At 56.8% G+C, this 10,851-nt stretch overlaps 2 protein-coding genes across 10 annotated transcripts in view; one reads left to right on the top strand and one right to left on the bottom strand.

Annotated features, from left to right (window-relative positions):
• Positions 1-26: 26 nt before the first annotated feature.
• Positions 27-1,509, bottom strand: CUTA (cutA divalent cation tolerance homolog). Of its 9 annotated transcripts, none has more exons than XM_014447616.2 (6): positions 1,489-1,509; positions 885-1,093; positions 672-731; positions 525-570; positions 355-404; positions 27-252 (listed from the first exon to the last, which is right to left on the bottom strand). In XM_014447616.2, the coding sequence occupies exons 2-6, from the start codon at positions 1,064-1,066 to the stop codon at positions 126-128; spliced, it is 465 nt and encodes a 154-aa protein (XP_014303102.1). In that variant the 5' UTR covers positions 1,067-1,093; positions 1,489-1,509; the 3' UTR covers positions 27-125. The 9 variants fall into 9 exon arrangements, 8 of the variants coding, with proteins under 8 accessions (XP_014303102.1, XP_023602281.1, XP_006105505.1 ...); XM_023746513.1 differs by having other exon boundaries at positions 1,355-1,495; XM_006105443.3 differs by lacking the exon at positions 1,489-1,509 and adding an exon at positions 1,355-1,481 and having other exon boundaries at positions 885-1,140.
• A 2,102-nt stretch (positions 1,510-3,611) lies between these two features.
• Positions 3,612-10,851, top strand: part of SYNGAP1 (synaptic Ras GTPase activating protein 1) — a 31,067-nt gene continuing 23,827 nt past the window's right edge. The window contains 3 exon segments of the mRNA XM_006105440.3: positions 3,612-3,678; positions 6,776-6,897; positions 8,998-9,103. Of these exon segments, the coding sequence (XP_006105502.1) occupies positions 3,612-3,678; positions 6,776-6,897; positions 8,998-9,103 (295 nt within the window).

The following is a 10,851-nucleotide window of genomic DNA, read 5'->3' as shown; positions in this document are numbered from 1 at the left end:
TCATACATGACGAGAAAAGGCAAAGGCAGAAAGAACCAAAGGTAGGATTTATTAGGGGCCCAGGCGTCCTCTGCAGGTCAGAGGGCCCTGAAGTATAGGCGGGGACTTGGCAGGAACAGGGCTCGTCATGGTGGGACTGTGCTGGGGTCAGAAGCTGCCTCTGTCACCTGGCGCACCCAGCGCAGGTATGGGGAGTTCCCCTGCTCCACAGGCAAGGAGATCACTTCAGCCACTTCGTAAGGGTGCACAGAGCTGTGAAATAGAGGGGTGGGGTCATTCAAGAGTTACCCAAAGGAGCCCACCCCCACGTTACCCACCCTGACCACGGCCCGCCCCCCAGTTCAAAATTCTCACCGAACAAAATCTGTCAAAGCTGGCACCAAGGAACTTGGGGTTTTAATCATCTAAGGGGTGAAGACAAATGTGGTTGAGTCCACCCATGGGGCTCATCTCAGGATCTCATGAAGGAGAGGGGTCAAAGGTCAGAGAATTGAGGCTTCGCGGGGTGGGGAAATGATTCTCACCATCAGCACCTCACTGTCCTCCTCAATCTTTCCTTTCCACTCATAGCTGAAAAGGTCAGGGAGAGTTGTGAGAGCAAAGGTTTTCCCCAACGAAAAGACCGCCAGTCAGCCCCTAGCCGCGTTAGGGTGGCCCCAGTCCTGACTCACATGGATGTAATCTGAGGGATGAGGTTGACGCAGGCTGCCAGGCGCTTCTCCACCACAGCCCTGGAGGCGAAGAGACCCCTTCAGAGCGCTCCACCACCCGGCTTCGGCGCTCCCAGCCCAGGGTCTCCAAGCCCAGAGGCGGGCAGCGGCGGAGGGACCTTCTTCAGCACCCAACTCTCCCTCTGGTCTGCCTCTTCCCACACCGGTCCCCACCTGGCGATCTCCTTGGCGACCTTCTCATTGGGGCAGGTCACGAAGGCTGCAGAGACCGAGCCCGGAACGTAACCGGAGTCCGCGGCCGGCGAGGGCTGGGCCGGGGGGCTTCCTGAAGCCATGGCCGTCAGGGCGCGGGGCAGCGAGAGGAGGCGGGAGGCCACAGGCAGCAGCGCCGGCATCCAAAGGAGCGACAGGAGCAGCGCGGCCTGGGAGCAGGCGCTGAATTCGGTGTCTCCCCACAAACCACAGGCAACTGCACCCCAGAAACCCCTCGTTTGGACAGACACTCGGACTCTGCCCTCCCTCTTCTGCACCCCGAAGGAAAGGTCCCTGAAGCTGAGAGAGAAACTAGAAAAATTCAGGCAAAGGCTCGGTTTATACCCTCTGCTCAGGGGCCAACCTCTGGGGTTCGGGTGCGGGTGGTGGTCCAGGCTTCCGAACCGGGAGGGGCGGGGCCGCTCACTCACCCCTCCGCCGAGCAGGACCGCGGGAGCCCGCACCCCTCTCATGCAGCCTAAGCCGGCGGAGGAGGGTTGGATATCAAAGGCCACAGTAACGCCGAGAAAGGGCCCCACACCCAGGAAGAGGGGCCTCTACTTACCTGGGAGGTAGCCACGTGATAAGAACACAACGTACACCACGTGACAGTAAGAGCTGCGCCTCCAGAGCCAGCCAATCCGGCCCTCGCATGGCCCAATTTGCCCCGCCTCCTGGTGAGGGAGGAGCGAAGGGAGCTGACCAATCCACAAAGGATCTGCAGCCGTGTACGGAAATGGCCCGCCCGTTCCCGGAGCCGACCAATGGCAAGCTGAGGAGAGCCTCGGCGGCGGTCCACTGTCACGTGACGGGGGAGGTCCCCGCGGATGGCGGTCTGTCAATGAGGGACGCGAGGAAGCCAATCGCGGGCCAGCCCTGCAGGCCACGTGATGGAAGAGATGGCGCCAGGAAAGCGGGGCTGGAGACCCCGCAGACTCGATGCGTCAAGTTGTAGAGTGGGGGGTCATCCCTAGTCCCCAGAGGGCACCTCACCACAGCCCCTACGCGGTTCCCGAGGCCCGGAGGTGGGAGGGTCTGAGAAGGTTTAACCTCGGAGGGTGAAGAGAGCGCCCCCTGCCCTCTTGCTTAGGACTAGCACTCGCCTGGGATTGGGAATGAACAATGATAATCCGAGGAGAAGCAGTGTCCCTGGGTAGGGGGAGTGATTAGGCAGGCACGGGCACGGCCAGACCATGGCGAGGTGAGGAAAGACGTCTTTTAGAAGGAGACCCTGTAAATGGGGCGATGAACATCGGGCAGCAGGCGCCTCCCCAAAGCTGGAGGCAGGCTGGTAAATCCGGGAGAAGTAGAGCTGAGGCTGGGGATATGGAGAGGACACCAAGAGGCAGTGACGGTCCTTGTGTCCCTATCCCCTTCCTATGCCCTCTCCAGGACTGGTCTACCTGTCAGCTTGGGTCTCCTTCCCTTAACCCGTCCTCCTAGGAGCCAGGACCTGCCCTACATAACCTCCCTGGGGCGCAGGCACATCCTGTGACCCAAAAATGGAGAGGGGCCAATGAGAGGAGGGCGTGGTGGGAGGACGAAGCAGGGAAAAGGCTCTTCCACACCCTCTACCCAGTGCTGCTCCCCCCCCCCCCCCCCAAGTCTTAGGTTCTTCTGGCCGGGGGGTGGGCGACTGGCATTTCCAGGCTGCTCGGAGTTCCCGCAGGTTGCCTCGAGGGCCGGGTCTCCTCCAGAGCTCTGTCTCTGCTCCCGGAGTTTGTTCCTGAGATACAACTCGGGGGGGTCTTTTCCGTGTTTGCATTGGGGTTTCTTTCTGTTTTTGTTTTAGGGGTTTGTTTTCCTGGATCTGTAATCACTGTCTCTTCAAGGTTTTTCTAACTCTTCTTTATGAATTTGGGGTCGCTGAGTCCGCATCTCTGCACTAGATAAGCGTCTTCCTCCCTCCCTCCCTCGCTCCCCATCTCTAATCTCTTCCTCCCCTTCTCCCCCACTCCCACCCCAAGCCCGAGGTCTGCAGTTCCTGTGTCGGGGGTCTCTGGTTGACATCTCTCTCTGCATCTGGGTCTCAGCCTCAGAACTTGGTCCCTGAATAACCATCTGAGGCTACCGTCCAAGATTCCTGTGGCTCTGGAGAACTTTGTTGAAACCGGTGGCTCAGTTTTTGACCTTTCACCCCTTTCTCTAGGGGGGGTCTTTTTGGGGGGGCGTTGTTTTTGCTTTTACAGAGATTGAGGTCTGTTTTCCTCTAGATTTTGGATTTGTGCCTCAGATTAACCTCCCCGCACCTCCCCTCCCTGGTGACAAGTATCTTTCTCTGGGTCTGGGGTCTCTTGCTCTCAGGGTCTGGGATCTGCAGCTTTAAAACTGTTCTCTCTCCGGCTCGCTTTCCCTCTCTCTCTCTGGTGTTTCTGAGTCAGGGGTCTCTGTCTCTCTGATTCCCACTGGGTAGGGGTGGGGGCTGCAGATCTCTCTCTCTCCTCCTCCTCCTGCTCTCTCCTCTCTCGCTCACTCCCCCGCCCCCCTCTCTCTCTCCCGGCTGCCGCTGCTGCCGTTGGCTCCCATTCTCCTCCTCCTCCTCCTCTCTCCTCCTCTCTGTTCCTCTCCGCTCCTCTCTCCTCCTCTCTCCTCCTCCTCTTCCACCTCCTCCTCCTTCTCCCCCTCTCTCTCCCCCTCTTTCTCTCTTCTCTTTCTCCCCCGTCCCCCGCCCCCTCCCTCCCAGGCCTGATGAGCAGGTCTCGCGCCTCCATCCATCGGGGGAGCATCCCCGCGATGTCCTATGCCCCCTTCAGAGGTACGGTGGCGGGGGAAGGGGAGGGCCAGGGGGGAGGGGGAGGGCCAGTTAGGAGGGGTAAAGGGGGGAGGGGCAGGGGCAGGGCGGAGGAGGGGGCAGAGCCGAGGCCAAGGAGGGGAGCTGCTGAAATGGAGGGAGACAGGAGGACTAGGAAGACAGGATAGGAGCAGTGAGGAAGGAGGGATTGAAGGCCAGGGGACAGGGGAGATAGGGACCGGAGGGGCCAGGAGACAGGCCTTAAAGAGGGCTGAGGTGAAAATGAAGGGGAAAGAAGAGATCGCAAGAAAGGGTGGGAAGATGGGATAGGGTTGGAGGAAGAGCTGCAGAAATAATTTTGAAGCTAAGAGATGAGGAAAATATCAAGGAAATAGAAGGGCAGAGTCGGGAGAGGGGCTGGGAGGGAGAAATGAAAACATAGGTTTGCAAAGAGGAGCCAAGAAGATGGGGTTCAGAATATGGTGGGGGGTGGGGGGGGTCAGAGAATGGGATGGGATGGAAAAAGAGAGGAGGATGGAGGAAGAGAAGCAGGGGCCAGATGGAGAGAGAGGGAGGCAGTGTGTGTGGGGGGAGGAATAGAGGGTCCAGATGGAGGGAAGAGAGGAGAGGGAATGGGTTGGGGGAGGAGAGACCAGGGCAGGGGGAGGGCCAAATGTGTGTGTGTTTGTGGAGGGGGAGGGGGAATGCGAGTGAGACTGAGTGATGGGAGTAGGGGCAGGTTACACTGCCCAAACCTCTTCCAGGCCCTTGCCCAGGACAGTGTAACCCCTGGGGTCTTATCTGCTTCATTCACTCCACCACTCTTACTCCCCTCCCCCATCTCCAATCCTTATTTCCAGTCCCCCCTCCCTCCTCTGGTGTCCATCACCTATATCTTTCCCCCCATATGGTGTCCGTTCCTTATATGGGTCCCCCTTCTGTCCTTCCCCTTTATCAGTCCCTTCTCTGATGTCCTCTCGCTCTCTCTCCCTCTCTCCCACCTTTTCACCCCCTCCTTCTTGACCCTCTTGTTCTAGTACTTCTATTAGGTTCACATCATTTCTCCTGCCCCAGGGCCAGCTGGGCCCTCCTGGTATATTTTCTTGCAGGGATTTGCCGTCATTTCTACCCCCTCTTCTCCTACATCCTCCAGCCCATCCTCTATTGCCTACTCTGTTCCCCATCTTGTCACCACAAGCCTGTGCCTCCCCGAATTCCCTTAACCTCTTATCATCCATTCTTCTTTTCTTGTCTCCTCTACTTTTTGGGGTGTTGGAGATTTGGGGTGCAAAGACAGGTTTTGATGGTTGGAACAGGGCCCACAAGCGACCCCCATCTGAGCCCTGTGGGATTTCTCGTCCTAGTAAGCCTTTCCCCGTTCTCAGCTGTGTTCCTCTTGCTTCTGCCTCCCAGACTCCTCACTTAAGTCCAGACAGAGTGTGTGTGTGTGTGTGTGTGTTTCCAGAGTTGCTTCTGAACTAAGTTCCCTGTGTCCTTCCCTGCCCCCCAGGAAGGTGCCCCCTGAAGTCTAACCTTCCTCCCCGTGGCTGCAGCCTGAACCAGTCCCTCCCATAATGACTGTGTGTAGCCACAGATTCCTCCTCTGGGGGTCCTCAGAGTCAGTGCAGTGGGCATGCTGCCTGCAGTGTCTGCAGTCTCCCAGCCTTGCTGACCTCTGGATCTAGAGAGGATTGCTTACAGAGTCTCTCAGATGGCAGCGAGATAAGTGAGAGTTTCAAAGTGTTGGGGTTTCTAGGCATCTACGTTCTGGGGATTCATCCCCGCCTCTGATCTGCAGATTGGGTAGATTTGAAGACCATATTTGTAGACAGAAAGGGGCTAGATTTTCCAAAGCTCTATTCAGGGCATCCAGTTGGAATGAAGCTCAAAGATCAGATCTTTTCCTGCAATAGACCCATGAGTAATTACCCTGCAAGGTGACAATTTGATGTTTCTTCCTCTAAACTCTCTCACACTTTGATACCTTAAGCCTATTTTCTATCGTTTTGATGTTGCCAATTTGATTTTCCTCTTACTTCCATTGGGCCTGTCCCCTGCTTCCCCGTGATGGTGTGCAGATGGGGGTTAAAGAAGAGGCAGTTTGCAGGGATGGTAGCATGGGAAGGACATGGGCAACCCTTGTCTGCTGTTCTTAGAAGTTTTGTCCCCGGCCCCAGGGCCAGTCTTTGGAGCCCACTCTATGTCACAGGCCTGGATCTTCCATTCTTTCCACTCTTTCTTCTTCAAACTCCTCTCTGTGCCTTGGGAAGGTTCCTAACCCTTGGGCTTGGCTTCCATCCTGTCCCTGGAGACTAAGTGGGGAGTGTGGGGGGGGGGGAGGTATTACATCTTTGATCTCTGAGCATGAAGTGGGGGAAGAGATCAATTCAGTTTCTATTCTCATTCCCCAGCCCCTTCACAGCCAGATGCTGACAAAACCCACTTAAAGAACCAGAACTTCCCCCAAATGTTGAGCAGGGTTGGGCTAGGAGAGGAGGGAGCAGAGGCTAGAGGAAAGGCAGGAGGGGAGGCCTGCTCATGTCTCTGATCTGGACAGGTAAGCGCTCTCACTTTCTTCCTTTTCCAGATGCTTAGTTCTCAGAATCTTATGACCTACATGTTCCTACACCCCCAGCCCTTCCTTCCTTCCACAGCTTTCCTCTTCCTCCCCTGCAGGTAGGTCGTGCCACCTTCCAAGTTCTTGTCTTCTTTGGTTATTTGGTTGCACCTGCCACCAACTCCTGTGTGTTTTTCTTTGGTCAGTTCAGCTGCCTCCACCTTTTTATTTTTTTGAAGTGGATGGGAGAGTTCCTTCACTCTTTTCTGCCTTCAAATGTATACCCTTTGTCATGCTATAATTCCCCTCCTTGAGCCACCCTTCCAATTTCTTTCTCCACATCGACAGAGCCCTGTGCTGATTCCCGTTCCTCTTTCCCCCCAGATATAGAGGCTTATCTTCCGCTCTCTTAACATTACCAGGGGCCTCACCCCCATCTGTGATCTCAAGGCAGGTGTGGTCCCCTCCTCCCACTTGGTGGACTCTCTTATGACCCACTGTAGGCCTCTGTCTCCCAAATGCTTAGAGCCTCCCTTACTGTTTCTGTGTGTCTCTGTCCCCCAGATGTACGGGGACCCCCTATGCACCGAACCCAATACGTTCATTCCCCATATGATCGTCCTGGTTGGAACCCTCGGTTCTGCATCATCTCTGGGAACCAGCTTCTCATGCTGGATGAGGACGAGGTGAGCAGGGTGGGAAGGTTGGAAAGACCACTGGGTACCATGGGGAATGTAGAGAGAAAGATGGGGAGAACCCTCATTAGTGAAAGGGTGAGAGACACGGAGAAGACTGACAAGAGTGACATCGGCAAGCGGTGGAAGGAGGTTGGCCATTGAGACTTGAGTTGGGATGTGAAAAGGGGCAAGCATTCTCTCACCTTGGCTTGGGGGTCTTTGAGGGCCATGTGCAGTGTTGAAGAGGAGATGAGGTTCTGAAGATTTGGGGGTGCCTCCTGTTCTCATCTGCCCATATTGTGGGATAGGTTAGGATGGGAAAGAGAAACTGAAGGGTGAAGAAATGGGGATTGCTTTGGAGGGATCAGCTCCACAGTGATTCTCGGGAACCCTTCCTCTTCCCACACTGAGCAAGACTCACTGCCTCCCAGTCCTTTTCCCATCATGGTGCAGGGTGCAGGGAGGGGGACTTGAAGGACTCGGAGAAAAGGCAGGGGTGAGTGGGGTCTTTGGGAAACTGGGAGAGGCTAGAGGGTCCTGGGAGAGATGACAAAGGTCAGTGGATCTCGGTGGGGAGAGCGGTGAAGACTGGGAAGGCACCTGAGATCAGAATTTAGAGAGACACTGAGAGGGCTTTTGGCAGGGACATCAGGAAGGAACGTAAGGGAGGGGATGCCTGGAGATGAGGGCAACTGGGAGTAAGGGGAGTTGCCTAAAACAGATAGGGGCAGGACTAGCCAGAGTGAACGACATGACATGAATAGAGGGTTCCTGTGGGCGGTGGTAGGCATGCAGGGTGATCAGAGAGCCAGGAGAGTGTGGGTTCAGATTTGGGAGCTGGGTCCACAGTGGAGGATCCGTCAGAAGAAATAGGGGGTGCAAATATGAAGGGTAGATGCCCAGATGTATGATTCAGGGAGTGGAGTGATTTGGGGGACCATCTTTAGAGAGTGATAAGGTAGCTCACCAGACCAGAGAGGTGGTGAGAGATGTGCCCCAAAAGCTGTTGGGGAGGTTGTGTTTAGAACTGGAGTTGAAGGGAACCAGGGTTTCGAGGGGTCTGTGGGGCAAGTGAGAGTGTGGAGAGATGGCTGGGTGAAGGCTTTCAGGCCATGGAGTAAAGTCGAGGTATCGACTGGGGGAAGATGGTGACTGTAAAGGGAGAGGTGGTTTGGGTCGTCGGTTTTAGGCATTGACCCAGGGTTTGGGGTCTGTAAGATGAATTGGAGAAACCAGAACCAGTAAGAGTGGGGACTATTGTGAGGATGAAGAGGGAAGAAATGAATGGGGTAATGAAGGAATGAGAGGTGGGGACAGGTTGAGGGGACTTGGGGGACTGGTGGCCAGCAAGCTGAGGGCAACAGGAGTGGCCAGAATCCAGTAGGAAGCGTGCCAGGGCAGACAGAATTTAGAAAATGAACACTGTGTAGGGCCACAGGGGTTGGGTTATGGAACTGGGGCTGGGGACCAGTGGGTGAGGAGGTTCCTGTAGGGGCGGAGGAGATGGGAGGGTTGGAGAGGGGTGGTTTGGGAAGGAGGTGGCAAGGGGGGGGGGGGGGGGAGGTTCAGAGAGAAGAAAGGGAAGTGAGAGGTTGAGTTGGGGATCATGATAGAGGATGAAAGGTGGAGGGAGGTGACCAGGCCTTCCGGGGTGTGGGGGGTTTGGTTCCCATTCTGGCCACAAGCGGGGGGGGGGTGGGGGGGAGCAAAGCTGTGGATCCTGATTATAATAAAGGCAGTTTTTGCTCCTCCCCCCCCCCCCCCCCCCGTGACTGGCAGGGAGGGAGGGAAGGGGGTGCGGGAGGTGGGAGGTTGGGAGGACAGCAGGGAGAATGGAGGACCTGAAGGTCAAGGGGAAAGTGCAGGGAGCAGCGAACTCCGGAGAGCTGAGTGGGATTTGGGAGGATTCCCTGGAGGATGTTTCAAAAGAAATGGAGGGAGAAGAGAGGAGAATGGGACATGAGAGAGAGAGAGACTTGGGAGAGAAGGGCCAGAGAAGGCTCACCTGGACACGTAGTGTGCCGTGGGGCAGGGGAGGTGCAGCCTGCGTGGTGGGGGAGGAGGGGGGACGGCGGCGCCCGTGAGCTCTGACACACCCGCATCCCCTAGATACACCCCCTTCTGATCCGGGACCGGAGGAGCGACTCCAGCCGCAACAAACTGCTGAGACGCACAGTCTCCGTGCCGGTGGAGGGGCGGCCCCACGGCGAGCATGGTACGGCGGCCGAGCAGCCCTGGTGCCCCGGACAGTCGCGGGGAGAGAGCTGAAGGCAGACCGGGTGCCGGGCGGAGGAAGCCGGGGCGGAGGGAGCAGCCGGGGCTGGGCGGCCGCGGCACGGGCTGGCGTCCCGCGAGCAGGAGCCTGCGCGGGAAAGGCGCCCTCCTCGGCTCGCGAGCGGGACGGGCTGCGCTGACAGTCCTCACTCAGTTTCGCTCCCCTTTTCCTCTCCAACTGCGAAGCATGACTTTCCCTGGTGCTTGTAAAAATAGTCTCCTTAGATCTTTAGCTTCCTGTTCGAGTGAGCCCGCCCCAGCCCCTCCCAGGGCTTGGTCTGGGATCTTGGAGAGAATAACCCAGTTCCTGCCCTCCCCCCCACCTCCCCCACGCTCCTGATTCTCCTTCCAGACCTTCTGGCCCGAGGGCCCTCCCTCTTTCTTGCCCCCTCTTCCTCTTCTCATCAGCTGCTTCTATTTTCTGCAATTCTATCACCCCCTTTCTCTTTCCTCCCGATTTCTCTTATTTTCTCTACCCCTTAACTCCATCAGACCCCCATCTCATCTCCTGTCTGTCTGTCTGTCTGTAGAGCTCTCTGCTCAGTCTGTCTCTTCAACTCTCTCTCTCTCCATCTGTCTCTTCCCCTCCCTCTCTCTTTCTGCCCCCCCTCCACCTCCCTCTTTAGTCATTTAAAAAAAGATTTTTGTCTTCCTGAGAAGTTAGCTTAAAAGGTTTCCATGGGAACAGTGAGGGGAGATGAAGGCAGAGAACAGAGATTTGCAGCCAAGGTGCAGAGAGACACCCTCAGCCCCGGAACCCCCTTGTCACTGCCCCCTACCACTGCCTTTCCCCTCCAGGACCTGGGATCAAGGTCCTCCATGTCCTCCCCACCCCCCAACCCTAGGTGACTCCTTTCTTCCACCAGCTCCCCTCCCCTCAGCATCCAGGCTTCCAGTTCCTCTTCCTTAGAGAGAGCCAGTGGCCTATCTCTATCTCTTGGCTCCCTTCAGCCCTCGTCTGATAGGCCCAGAAGGCCCTTGGGGGTCAGCTCTGGGACCCTGGGTGGTTGGATGGCCAGGGATGTGTCATTGTCATGGAAACCTCTGACCATGGGTGTGTGTGAGTAGCACATCCATGTGAGGCAAAGCCAGGTGGTGGTGGTGGTGGTGGAGTGTGTACAGAGAATGTGTGTGATGTCTGTTACATCTGTGTGTGTCGTGTCCATGCCTGGGAAAGGTTTGTGTGTTTTTGTGCACGTGTGAGCACCTGTGTGTCCAGGCCAGCGTGGTCACATGCTCGTGGGGTATGTTTTTCATATGTCCGGTGGTTGGTGTCTCTGCCCACTTATTCCTCATCTTTCTCTTCACCTGGAGTCCTCGGGGTCTGGGGTCTCCTGTGTGCAGGCAGCCATGTGTGTTTGGAGCCGGGGATGGTATGTGGAGGTTGTTGAGCTGGAGGCTCCGTAGTGTTGGGAGGGGGTCCAGAGGTCTATATATCGGGGGAGGGTTTGGTGGAAGCGTTGATGACTGGTGAACGTCTGGGTTTTCAGGGAGATGTGGACTGTGTAGAGGGCATGGCGGTGTGCAGTGGACATAGCGCCCGCGACGGTGTGCTGGGGCCGTGGGTGTTCGAGCCTCGGAAGGGACTCGACCCCCTGATGGTATTGGAATTCAGGGGCTTCCCCTCTGGCCGGGTGGAGCCGCCGCCCCTCGTCTCTCCGCGGTTGGGTAGGGGTTTGTGCATCCTGA

This window comes from Myotis lucifugus, unplaced genomic scaffold, assembly GCF_000147115.1.
Source record: "Myotis lucifugus unplaced genomic scaffold, Myoluc2.0 scaffold_687, whole genome shotgun sequence".
Taxonomy (NCBI): Eukaryota; Metazoa; Chordata; class Mammalia; order Chiroptera; family Vespertilionidae; genus Myotis; species Myotis lucifugus.
This window is presented reverse-complemented; position numbering and strand designations above follow the sequence as displayed.